Source organism: Syngnathus typhle, linkage group LG7 (genome assembly GCF_033458585.1).
Source record: "Syngnathus typhle isolate RoL2023-S1 ecotype Sweden linkage group LG7, RoL_Styp_1.0, whole genome shotgun sequence".
Classification (NCBI taxonomy): Eukaryota; Metazoa; Chordata; class Actinopteri; order Syngnathiformes; family Syngnathidae; genus Syngnathus; species Syngnathus typhle.
This window is the reverse complement of record NC_083744.1, coordinates 2,684,941-2,698,559: the sequence shown is the minus strand read 5'-3', so window position 1 is coordinate 2,698,559 and position 13,619 is coordinate 2,684,941. Positions and strand designations below refer to the sequence as shown.

General features: G+C 41.8%; 1 protein-coding gene across 9 annotated transcripts in view; it reads left to right on the top strand.

Annotated features, from left to right (window-relative positions):
- LOC133157566 (anoctamin-1-like) overlaps window positions 1-12,066 on the top strand; it is a 149,053-nt gene extending 136,987 nt beyond the window's left edge. For 7 of the 9 annotated variants that reach the window (XM_061284206.1, XM_061284208.1, XM_061284209.1 and 4 more), the window contains 5 exons: window positions 915-1,067; window positions 2,071-2,123; window positions 3,561-3,745; window positions 5,260-5,365; window positions 5,631-12,066. In XM_061284206.1, the coding sequence (XP_061140190.1) occupies window positions 915-1,067; window positions 2,071-2,123; window positions 3,561-3,745; window positions 5,260-5,365; window positions 5,631-5,858 (725 nt within the window). In that variant the 3' untranslated portion in view covers window positions 5,859-12,066. Of the gene's footprint in view, window positions 1-914; window positions 1,068-2,070; window positions 2,124-2,933; window positions 3,146-3,560; window positions 3,746-5,259; window positions 5,366-5,630 lie in introns of those variants that run through there. The other 2 variants (XR_009715031.1, XM_061284211.1) reach the window with 2 other exon arrangements.
- Window positions 12,067-13,619: the final 1,553 nt, after the last annotated feature.

Genomic DNA, 13,619 nt, shown 5'->3' with positions numbered 1-13,619 from the left:
AGAGTTGTTTTCTTCCTATTAGTTTCAATTCACAGTTTAATTAGCAGTTTCAATCAGCAAATAACAAAATGCGTATTACAGGTAATATTTTATTTCACAACACTTTGCCTTGTTCCTTTGGTCTCTGCTGTTCATCCTAAAACACAAAGGCGCTCTTTAAGCAATGCGACAGTGAGCGCCCGGCGCGCTGCGGTTGCGCGACCGCACCAAATTAAGCTCCCTGCGCAGTGTGCACTGAGGTCCACTTAAATTTTAGAAAGTACATCAGGACTTTAAAAATATCTTCTAAATTTCAGCGACGGCTCTGTCACAATAATCGACCAGCCCGGTGCAGTTGGGCGGTCGGCGGCGCGCTACGGTTGAGCGTTCTCTCGCGCGCTCTCTCTCTCGCTCTCTCTCGCTCACACGCAAAACGGATATCATACGGAGGCCGCCATTACAGATGCGCAGAACGGATGAGCAAGACACGTCAGCTATATAAAGAGCGAGAGTTCAGTTCTCTACCTAAATCCGTATTACAGGTATATTTTATTTCACAACACTTTGCCTTGTTCCTTTCGTCTCTGCTGTTCACTTCAAACACGCTCCATGCGCACGGAGCGCGGTGGTGCGTTTACGGGCAGTCGGAGAAATCAACGCCAACAAAAAAAATTACATCCAGCCTAGTTAAGACCATACGAAAGACTATAAAAATGGGACCCATTGCCTCCCTGCGTGTGTGACGATCATAGGGACTTAAAAAAAAAAAAAAAAAATTAAAATTTTTTTTTTAAAAATTCATAAAAATTGGGTGCGTATTATACATGGGTACAAGCTTTTTTCCAGCATCAGCATGCAATTTTTAGGGGTGCGTACTATACATGGGGGCGCACTATACACGGAAAAAAACGGTATTTTGTCTCTGTTTTCCCCAGTAATCCAGTTTGGTTTTGTCACATTATTTGTGGCATCCTTCCCATTGGCTCCATTGTTTGCTCTGCTCAACAACATAATTGAAATACGACTTGATGCAAAGAAGTTTGTGACTGAGTTGCGAAGACCAGTGGCGGCAAGAGCCAAAGACATTGGTTGGTCAACTATATACAGTACCTAATAGTCGTTTGATTCTCTCTCTCTCTCTCTCTCTCTCTCTCTCTCTCTCTCTCTCTCTCTCTCTCTCTCTCTCTCTCTCTCTCTCTCTCTCTCTCTCTCTCTCTCTCTCTCTCTCTCTCTCCTCTCTCTCTCTCCTCTCTCTCTCCTCTCTCTCTCTCTCTCTCTCTCTCTCTCTCTCTCTCTCTCTCTCTCTCTCTCTCTCCTCTCTCTCTCTCTCTCTCTCTCTCTCTCTCTCTCTCTCTCTCTCTCCTCTCTCTCTCTCTCTCGCTCTCTCTCTCTCTCTCTCTCTCTCTCTCTCTCTCTCTCTCTCATCTCTCTCTCTCTCTCTCTCTCTCTCTCTCTCTCTCTCTCTCTCTCTCTCTCTCTCTCTCTCTCTCTCTCTCTCTCTCTCTCTCTCTCTCTCTCTCTCTCTCTCTCTCTCTCTCTCTCTCTCTCTTCTCTCTCTCTCTCTCTCTCTCTCTCTCTCTCTCTCTTCTCTCTCTCTCTCTCTCTCTCTCTCTCTGTGTCCTGTTAAACAGCTTGTCATCCTTTTCCTTCTCTGTAACACGTCTTCCCTTACTACATCTTTCAACCTCACCTGGCAGCTCCATCCTCATCACCCTTCTAAATCTAATTCAAAACTCTAAAAGAAAAATGATGGCCGATCTCAGAGTGTTTCTATTATCAATCGATCGATCAGTAAATTGTCATTACGTCAATAGAACAATTTACACAAGACATTTTAAGAATAACAGCTTTGTAAAGAGAAATGGAATATTCCCTGTGACCACTATGCAGGGCTGATCTGCAACTCTGGGAAACTTTTGGTTGAGGTTATTGCTGCCAAATGAGGTTCAACAAATTAGCACATCTAAAGACTCGCATCCTTTTTCCATCCCGCACCAATGGTATCATATTACATTCCTTAAGAACCTAAAAACATATTGCAGTGACTTGCAGTATTACGTTTTTAAAATATATTTTACATTTTCTCTTTAGGTATATGGTACAATATCCTAAGAGGAGTTGCCAAAGTGGCTGTCATCATCAACGTAAGTTAAAGCAAACTTTTTTACTTCATTTTAACATCCATCCATCTATCCATTATCTGTACCGCTTGTCCCCACGGGGTCGCGGGCGTGCTGGAGCCTATCCTAGCAGTTATCGGACACCCTGAACCAGTTGCCAGCCAATCGCAGGGTACACGGAGACGAACAACCATCCACACTCACACAGGCGATTTGGAGTGCTCAGTCGGCCAACCATGCATGTTTTTGGGATGTAAGAGGAAACCGGAGTTCTTGAGGAAAACGCACACAGGCACGGGGAGAACATGCAAACTCCACACAGGGAGGGTCAGAGATGGAATTAAACGAGCACCCTCTGAACTGTGAGGCGGACGTGCTGACCAGTGCGTCACCGTGCCGCCATCATTCAAATATGATAAAATTGTATTCTAAACCACAACACACATTATAATCAAGTAGAATTCAAGTATTAGGACTTTTCATAGTATTTTATTGGATGGATGGATGGACGGACGGACGGACGGATGGTTGGGGTGGCTGCATTGATGGATCGACAGACAGGACCGACATAGTCATTGTGTGTATTTTTTTATGATACATGCCCATTCTCATATGCGTGCAAAATGCACTGTTTATCAAACATTAACAGTATTAATTAGGGGTGTAACGATTCATCGATACACATCGATTAATCGATATAATGCTCTACGATTTATTGGCATCGATGCTAAACGTAAACATCGATTTATATCGCCGTGTTTGACTTCGGACATTAGACGCGACTTTATTTTGAAATCCAGTTCATTGTTGCTTGCTTCCTTTTTCCGGGAGCAGGGAGCAGTGCACGGCGTTGTGTTGTGAGCAGAGCAGGCACGGGAAAGGGGAGTCGACAACTAGTACGCGGCTCCTGGGCTGGTGCTATGGCTAGTGTCCAAAAAGACGAGGAAATTTGCTCCCCTTTAGGCTTCAAGTCATTCGTTTGGAAGCACTTTGGATTCCAAAGAAAAGATGGCTCAACGGACAAGACACGTGCAGTTTGTAAATCCTGCCATGCGGTCATCAAATATTCAGGGAGCACAAATCTCGCCGCACATTTAAAGAAAAAACACGACATCAAAGTTCAGTGTTAAAGTAAGCACTTTGTATACTACAATACTCTTGTAATTTCCTAAATAAAGAGTTTGCAGTACCTTGTTGATTTTGCGTATGAATTGTTATAAATCAGGATATTCTTCTATATTTTTTATTTAAAAAAAAAAAAAATCGATCGTAGAGCACTATATCGTGATATATCGTGAATGAATCGCAGCAGGCTTTAAGATATCGGCAAATATCGTATCGTAGTTCTTTGTATCGATATGATATCGTATCGTGACAAAACCCGCGGTTTACACCCCTAGTATTAATCATATAATCTTTGAATACCACCTATAACAATACCTACTCACCTACAATTCCCAGGCATTTGTCATCTCCTTCACCTCAGACTTCATCCCTCGGATGGTGTACCAGTACATGTACAGCCCCGATGGTACCATGCATGGATTTGTCAATCATACTCTCTCATATTTTAATGTCAGCAACTTCCAGGATGGGAAAGAGCCCATGGATCCCATACAACTTGGCTATGCAGTTGAGATATGCAGGTGGGAACTCAATTTCACTTCACAGTTGCGGCAGGATAAAAACAATAGGAGATCAAATGTATCACGACAGCCAAGGTTTAAAATTTTCCAGCCAGAAAAACAAGTTTTGGAGAATAACCACTGTTGTTAATTCAAAATATACTTAGATATGTACTGATATTAACATCATATCAATGTTTTAGTATCAATACTGTTGCAGTTTAGATTTTGATTCCACCATCATCAGATATCTCTGGTGATCGTGTGCGTTTCTGAACCAACGTGAGTACACTAAACAGTGACATAGATAGATAGATAGATAGATAGATAGAGATAGATAGATAGATAGATAGATAGATAGATAGATAGATAGATAGATAGATAGATAGATAGATAGATAGATAGATAGATAGATAGATAGATAGATAGATAGATAGATAGATAGATAGATAGATAGATAGATAGATAGATAGATAGATAGATAGATAGATAGATAGATAGATAGATAGATAGATAGATAGATAGATAGATAGATAGATAGATAGATAGATAGATAGATAGATAGATAGATAGATAGACCCGTGCACTTATTAGCATGTTTTGTGCTTGTTTGGCGCATACTGTGAGTTTGGCAGTGTGCACTCCCACGGTCGCGTCTGTAATTGGGTTTGATGTAATGTTCATAATAGCCAAACCTAGACACGGTGATTGTTCCGTGTCACACAAATGAACAAAAAAGTCTGTGGTACTTCATAAGCATGTTTGCTTTCACTTCCATAACCTTCCTTTGATGGACTCATTTATTTGTCTGTCTTCTGGTTGAAATGATTAGCCACAAAACAAGCAACAACCAATCCATCGTGCTCTCCATTGCGTGTGCTTGTGTGCGTGCATTACATGTGAGCGATAGTCGCTGTAACATGATGTCACTCGCGAGGTGAGGAGGGGCTCCCGGGTAGTAGAAGGCTGGGGAGTGGCACTGTTTGTGGGCAGCAGAGTAGAGTGGAGCAATTGAGCCAACACACCTATATGGTCACCTGTACACTCAGGGCTCTCCAACAATCTGAATGAGGAAAGTTGAGGATTTTTTTTCCCTCAATATATTGAATGCACATTTCTATTTTGTTGGGTATATGGATGTGTCCAACATAAACTAAGGAGTATTAAGGCCATGCTGTATATTATTGTATGGTATCGCATTGTGTAAAATTGAATCGAATAATATCGAGGTACATATCATATTGTGACCTGTGTATAGGTAGTGCCAGGGTCACAAAGATAACCAACTCTATTGTTAATAGTATGTATTCTAAATTGTAAAATAAAAAAAATGAAAATGACAACCATTTTCAGTTTTTACTTCCGTTAACAATATAATCAATCATTAATATGTTGTATAAACGCTTATGCTCGAAATGTTTTTCTGAGGCAGACTTTCTCCACAGCATACCACCACCACAAGTGTGAGAAATGATTAATGATCTAATATTACCAGTATTATAACACAATAAGTTTTGTTCTGTTTATTTTTATAGATACAAGGACTACAGGGAACCACCTTGGTCAACAACTCCGTATGAGATTTCAAAGGAATTCTGGGCAGTACTAGCTATTCGGCTGGCCTTTGTAATTATTTTCCAGGTAACGTGTGTTTATGTGGAGATTTACTGTAAGTTTACGTGTACAAGGTTGTGCTGGATGGGGCTGGGATTGTCACTCTGGGACCAGACTTTTCGGGCAACCCGCGAACCCGCTGGTATATTAAATATTGTATGTCTTTCGTGACACTGGTACTGGAACTTTTCCAACTCATTTTTGCGACACTACTGCAGTGTTAAAAGACTAATTGTCAGTCGGACTGATTATGGCAGACAACAAACACATCTGATCTTCTCTTTGTTTTCAGAATGTTGTCATGTTGATGAATGACCTTGTGGACTGGCTAATACCAGACATCCCAAAAGACATCAGCCTCCAGATCCACAAGGAGAAGATTTTATTGGTAGATCTATTCATGAAAGAAGAGCAAGTGAAGAGCATCAACCTTGAGAACAGTGCCTCTGCCACGAGCAAGCACAGCAGGAACAACAACACAACACAACAGATCTATTTTTTCTCACAAATTCACACATGACACAATTTGCATTGAAATTATTGGCGTCTAAGGCTGGGTACACACATAGAGAATCAGGCTGTTTTTGTCAAAATGTTGCCCATTCCCAACCAAGTACGTTTTAGTGTCTTGAGTGTTATACGATTGTCCCAAAAGATTATTCTTCTGTTTGCAAGTAGATTTGTCGCAATAATAGGGTCCAAATCGGGTCAGTTTGACAATCTTAAATAATAAACGTTTTTAATATTTGCAACCGATAATCTTCCCGCGAATGGAAAAAGCAAACATTTTCTAGAGTCATTGAGTCCATGAACTGTGACGTGAACAGAATGTATCCAATGAAAGAAGCTACAATAAATAAAACCAAATTTGTCCGACCATATACTTGCATAACAGTGAGCTTCCCAGACAGCAAGAAGTATTTTCCAAAGCAATTTTTTTCTTGACAACATAGCCGTTTTAAATAGCTTCCGCCTCAGGTCCTTTCTGGTAACACGCAGGTAGAAATGGTGCATATCCGGGAGTGTCTGTTCTTTGTTTTGGTGAAATCACTTGTGAACAAGCTAGAGTTCTGCTTCTTTCTAAACCGGTGGTGGAAGAGAATCTTAACGTGTGGTGCTCTGTGTAGAAATTATCAGTGCTTACCACACACGATATGACCAAAGTGTCAGATTTTTTAAATGTTTACGTTTGAAGTCTAACAGATAAACAATCTTGTAAGATTTGAAAAAAAAATTGTGTGTACCGGGCCTTAATTGCCAAAATAATTCTAAACATTCCAATGGTTAAGAGAGCTGTGTGAGCAATATAAATTGAAATATGCCATATTAAAATTGTGTGGACATTCTCAATACTAAAGCATATGCTATTTTGAGAATGTGCCTAAGAAATGTATTTGAGTATGTAACATTCCATTTGATATCATTAATGTCATCTATGTACTGTACAACACTTTTGCATCAAATCCACAACCAGTTGGCAAGTTTTTCTCAATATGATTTTAACAGCGATCGAAGAAACATCAGTTTAAATATGGCCAAAGAAGGATATGGTTTTGAGAAACTTGGTCGGGAAACATCAGTTATGAATATGTCCAAAGAAGGATATAGTTTTGAGAAATTTGGTAGGGGACATCCATCCATACATCCATTTTCTTAATTGGTTCTCCTCACAAGGGTCGCGGGTGTGCTGCAACCTATCTGAGCTGACTGCGGGCAGTTTTGGTTTTGAGAAACTTGGTCGGGAAGCATCAGTTATGAATATGTCCAAAGGATATAGTTTTGAGAAACTTGGTAGGGGACTTCCATTCATACATACATTTTCTTAATTGCTTCTCATGAGGGTCGCGGGCGTGCTGCAACCTATCTGAGCTGACTGCCGGCAGTAGGCGAGGGACACCCTGAACTGGATTTCCAGTGGGAAAACAATTTTTCAGTTGATCTTCAAATCGTAGAATTATTTTTGGGCAAAACTCTTCAAGTGAATGGTGCTGTGTTTTTGTGTACACCTTTAGAACTGTATCGGACTGGGCAACCAAGTACAGAGGGACAGACTTTATTGAGGATAGGGCAAGAGGAAGTGTAGAGCTGGAGCTCTAGCTGGGTTGAGGAGCTGGTGTAATCGGAGCGTGACTGGCGGCCGGAATCGGCGGCGGCGCCGTGGGACACTCGCTACGTTATGCTGGGGAGGCGATGGACAGGAGTCGACCTGTTGGAGAGAGCAGCAGACCGAGCTCGCAGCAGGATGGGGCGCTGGGTACGATCGTGGTCAGGGGCAGGCAGAAAGTCGGGACGGGTGGCGATCAGAGCGTGTTCATAAAGGAGCAATGGCCCAGGACCAACGGCAGGCAAGGCAAGACAGGTCAGTGAACAGACAAGGTCTGCAACGGGAGAGCGTGCAGTGAGCTTCAGAGTGGCATCACGGGACAGACTGGCAAGGAAGTGACGAGATAGCGGGGTTTAAATAGGAAGGCTGATGAGCGGCTGACAGGTGTTGATTGAGTAGATGGGGGCGGGGGCTGTGAGTGAGTGGCTGGTGGAAAGTTACCAGCTGAGTGACAGATGGCACAGCATGTGACAAAATTACCATATTGCAATTTCACTCTGATGACTCTTCAACCAGGGCGGCTCAGTGGGACACTGGTTAGCACGTCCACCTCACAGTTAGGAGGGTGTGGGTCGATTCCACCTCCGACCCTCCCTGTGTGGAGTTTGCATCTTCTCCCCGTGCTCGCATGGCTTTTTTCCGGGCACTCCGGTTTCCTCCCACATCCCAAAAACATGCATAGTAGGGCAATTGAGCACTCCAAATTGCCCCTAGGTATGAGTGCAGATGGTTGTTCGTCTCTGTATGGCCTGCCTGCAATTGGCTGGCAACCGGTTCAGGGTGTCCCCTGCCGATTGCCCGATGACCACTGGAATAGGCTCCAGCACACCCGCGACCCCCATGGGGACAAAGCAGTACAGAAAATGGAGGGATGGACTCTTCAACCACGAATGCCTGCTACACAAATATTTTTGTTGTCATATTTAACCCTAACCCTAATCAAAGTTAATCTTCTATGTAATCATTTGTTTGAATATGTATGATCATCTACAATATTAGTAATATTGTTCATTATATTCATTAATTCAATTTAGATAGTTCTAACCTTAAGTTTCACAACTTGTACAGACAATAACAGTAACTAATAACAAATACAGTAACTAATTAGAATTACAATTTTTCCCAGATTTGAGATTACTCTAACCTTAAATTTCACAACTTGTACAGACAATAACAGTAACTAATAACAAATACAGTAACTAATTAGAATTACAATTTTTCCCAGATTTGAGTGTGTCCTGGACTGGTTTGCCTATTGCTTGGACTTGCACAAACGGGGCACATTCTATTTTGGTAGACCCGGTAATCCTGGGCTCATGTGAAAATGGGCGTAACTTCATTTTTGTGCCATAGCAAGTCTAGTCTGCCATGTTGCGGTTTTCTGAGCATTCAAGCACACAGTGTTGCCTCGGCCCCGACTCATCTGACAATTTGGTAACAGAAAGTAGTCTCTGACTGTCGTAAAAACCAGAGCATCATTATTTTTGGGCTGGGCCACCGGTTTAGTTCACTGTGTTTGTGAATTTGGTAAACACCTTACTGGGCATTCCTGCTGCGCCCCCTAGTGCAGCGATCATGTAGCAAATTTGGTTACAAAGTGTAAACTAGTCTCAGTGAAACCTCGTTCAACTCTGCGAAGGTGACAAAATGCAATTTTGGTTATTTAATGGAGGCACAGGCAAACAGATTTTCCACTCGGTGGATGTGTATACTGAAAGTCATCAGATTTCATTCATTACAATAACAGTGTGGGACAATCCCTGCAATCCAACACACACCATAGAATCAGTTTATATATCTCTGCCCCTACCTTCACTTGAGTGTTCGAGAGAAGATTTTTGTTGTTGAAATGGCCTCTTACTAGTCCAGAAACAGAAGCATCTGAGAAATACAACTGAATGCAAACCGGGAGAAATAGGAGCTGTTCATTTTTAATCACCAACACCATAAAACTGATAGTCTGACAGGCTCACAACAGTCCATCCCGGACAGGTAAATATTTGCGCAATTTTCATTTTTTTAAAAAATTTTTTTATTGTGTGTACATTTGTAACGACTTATCATTTGTAAATATAAATTTTTGCATGTGAATTGCCAAATGATCATTTGTGGATCAGTGGACACGTGCATTTATTTTTTACACAAATGTAAAGTCATTTTGAGAGCTCCACAAACACACACATCTCAAATATTCACACATTAAAAGGCCATCCCTATGGAGTCAGATTGGGTCAGAAGTTTTGTATTTGAAAAAATAAAACTTGAAACTGAAAATAAACGTGTTGACCTTGAATATTGGAAAATAAAACAATGTATCGTAATTTTCGGACTATAAGTCACGTTTTTTTTCATAGTTTGGGTTGGGGGGCGACTTATACTGAGGAGCGATTTATATGTGAATTTTTTCAAAAGTTTTCAAAAAAACCAAAAAAAACAACTGAAACCGCAATAAACGAACCGCAATGTAGCAAGGGATTACTGTAATTTGAATTTCAAGTGACGTCACCAGCGCAGCGCGGCGCGGCGGTTGTTTACATAAAGGACAAAGATTCGATCATGGGATGACGAAGATGACGAAGGGCCCCACGTACTACCGGCATCATTAGCGGCTTTGTTTTTAAGTGACACGGAGGACGAAGAGTTTGAAAGATTTAATGACTTGGAGTGACACAGGTTTGAAAAACTATTATGGGTTGGTGTCAGGAAGGGCATCCGGCTGTAAAAGGTTTTGCTCCAAAAATGTTCTCAGTATAGGACTCTCAACCACGAGATGGCCATGGACCGTCCCCGGTGGAAGAAAGCCATATTGAGAATCCAGTCCAACCCAGCGGCGCCTGGAAAGCGGACTTTAAACCGATGATGATGATGATGATGATGATTATGGCTATTTTGACGATCATTAAGAAGAAGGAAGCCCTCAAAGCGGTCAAGCCATCCAAGGGGCTCACCATCATCTCTAAACGTCACAGCCCTGCCCTGGAAGAGATGGAACACTTTTTGCTTGTGTGGATAAAGGACAAGGAGATTGCTGGTGAAACTGAAACGATCATATGTGAGAAGCCCAGCGCCATATACACCGTGTGCACAATTATTAGGAATTTGTATTTTTGAGGATTAATTTTATGACTGAACAACTACCGTTTTTTTCCGTGTATAGTGCGCAATATTTTACTAATTTATTGTCCTAAAATCTGGGGTGCGTATTATACATGGGTACAAAGAAAAAAAATTTTAATTTTTTTTTTTTTTAATTTTTTTTTTTTTTTTTTTTAAATAAAGTCATGGTACAACAAAACCAACAACAGGACTGACCGACAAAGTCATGGAACAAAAAGACAGGGTGACATTACCAAAGACAGGAACAGAATGACAGTAACACATGCAATGATCCAACGGTGAGCGAGGGGCAGACAGGACTTAAATACAAAACACGTTACATCGATTGAGGTGACACAGGAAGAGCGGGGTGACACGAACAGAAACTATGGCAACCTAGACACAAAGCGATACTGTAACTAATCTCGGGGTAATATTTGACCAAACTCTCTCCTTTCAAAAGCACATTAAGAATATAACCAGAATTGCGTTTTTTCACCTTCGTAATATTGCAAAGATTCGTCCGATCCTTTCGACCGGTGATGCGGAAACTATTATACATGCGTTCGTCACGTCGCGCCTGGACTACTGTAATGTACTATTTTCGGGTCTTCCTAAGTCCCGCATCAAAAGTCTACAGTTAGTACAAAATGCCGCTGCAAGGCTGCTCTCTCGGACAAGAAAATTTGATCACATTACCCCAATACTAGCCAACTTACATTGGCTTCCGGTCCATTTAAGATGTGACTTCAAGGTTCTTCTATTAACCTATAAATCGCTGCATGGCTTAGCGCCTTCATATCTCGTCGACCTAGTTGTTCCTTATGTTCCGTCTCGTAACCTTCGTTCGCAAAACGCTACCCTTTTAGCGACACCGAGGGCTAAGAAAATGTCTGCAGGCTCTAGAGCATTTTCTATTCGGGCTCCAGAGCTTTGGAATGCCCTACCAATGGATATTAGGACTGCTACCTCAGTAGAAACATTTAAGACACGTTTAAAGACACATTTCTATGACATGGCCTTTAACTAACCTGTAGTGGCCGATTCGGCTGGAGTTTGTTTTCTCTCCCTCTCCACCCCTCCCTCCCCCCTCCCCGGCCGGGGAGGTGGTTAGGTGGTACCCATGCTGACAGCGGCTATCTGGATTCTCGTGGCCAATTCAGGATAGGGGAACTGCAGCTCAACCTCCTCGAAGAGCACTGCCAGGACAATTGAGGGCTCCTTTCGGCAGCCCTCTGCTGTGACATGGACATCCACTTTTCATTTAATTGATTTTCATGTTGTATCATTTGTGCCCTCTCTGCATCCATTTCAACCTGGTGATCCTGAAAGGGGGATCCTTCCATCTGTGGTCCCTTCTCAAGGTTTCTCATTTTCCCCCTGCTAGGGGTTTTTAAGTTTTTCCTTGCCCTTTTGGGAGCTTAAGATCAGGGGATGCTTTGAGAATAATTGTCAATTTCTGTCTATGTGAAGCCCTTTGAGACTGCTTGTGATTTAGGGCTATACAAATAAACTTGACTTGACTTGACTTGACTAGACACATAGCAAAACTGGGGACGAGACATGACAAATCTCCCCCGAAATAAAACTCACCTTTCTTCTTGTTTGTTGTCAATAACACACTTAGTAAAATTCATAATTGACGACACATCGTTTGATGCGATGGTGCAATCCTCGATGGTGTGTTATTGTCAAATATTGTTTGTTTTTTAATCTCCATCGCGGACCGGACGTCATACGGAGGCCGCCATTACAGATACGCAGAACGGTTGCGCAAGACACGTCAGCTATATAAAGAGCGAGAGTTCAGTTCTCCACCTATTAGTTTCAATTCACAGTTTAATTAGCAGTTTCAATCAGCAAATAACAAAATGGGTATTACAGGTAATATTTTATTTCACAACACTTTGCCTTGTTCCTTTCGTCTCTGCTGTTCATTTCAAACACGCTCCATACGACCGCAATGCTCTTGTATCAGACGCTCGCTCGATCACCTGCGAGTTTGCCGTCTGTCACAATGTACCCTACACAAATCCGAAAGATTTGTTGCGGCTCCGAGTCACGACGAGGGGCAAGTTTTGGTTTCCAAGGTTGTTTTTATTCCTCTTCAACGTCTCTCCCATACAGAGCCGCCTCTTCCCCTGCGCACGGAGCGCGGTGGTGCGTTTAGGGGCAGTCGGAGAAATCAACGCCAACAAAAAAAATGACATCCAGCCTAGTTAAGACCATACCAAAGACTTTAAAAATGGGACCCATTGCCTCCCTGCGTGTGTGACGATCTTTGGGACTTAAAAAAAAAAAAAATTAAAAAAAATTCATAAAAATTGGGTGCGTATTATACATGGGTACAAGCTTTTTTCCAGCATCAGCATGCCATTGTTAGGGGTGCGTACTATACATGGGGGCGCACTATACACGGAAAAAAACGGTACATTGACCGCAGTCAATCCAAAATGTTAATAAACTTCAATCTGATTATTTCATAAAGTAAAACTGAGGTTTTGGCTTTCTAAGGAGAAAATCTGTGTGTGCGCAATTATTAGGCTACTGTTAGTGTACAGAAATATTATGCAACTAAATGAAAAACGACAATGTTCCCACATAGATTGTTTATTTTTATCTGTTTAAGTGAGAATAATAATCAAACAACTCATAATTTACAAATTGACATTTAAAAAAAAAAAAGTGACCGATACAGCCAGCCTTCTTTTCAATAACAGCCACAAGCCGTCCATTCATGGAGTCTGTCAGTTTCTTGATCTGATAACAATCAACTTTCCGTGCTAGAGCAACCACAGCCTCCCAGACACTGTTCAGAGAGGTGTACTGTCTTCCTCCACTGTAAATCTCCCATTTGAGAAAGGCCCACAAGTTCTCAATAGGGTTTAGGTCAGGTGAGGAAGGGGGCCATGTCATTATTCTTTCATCTCTAAGGTCTTTATTGGCTAGCCATGAAGTGTAGTACTTCGATGCATGCTCTGGAGCATTGTCCTGCATAAAAACCATGGTCTTCTTTTTCCTGTACCACTGCTGGAAGAAAGTGTCCTCTAAAAACTGGCAGTAGGTTTGAGAGTTGAGTTT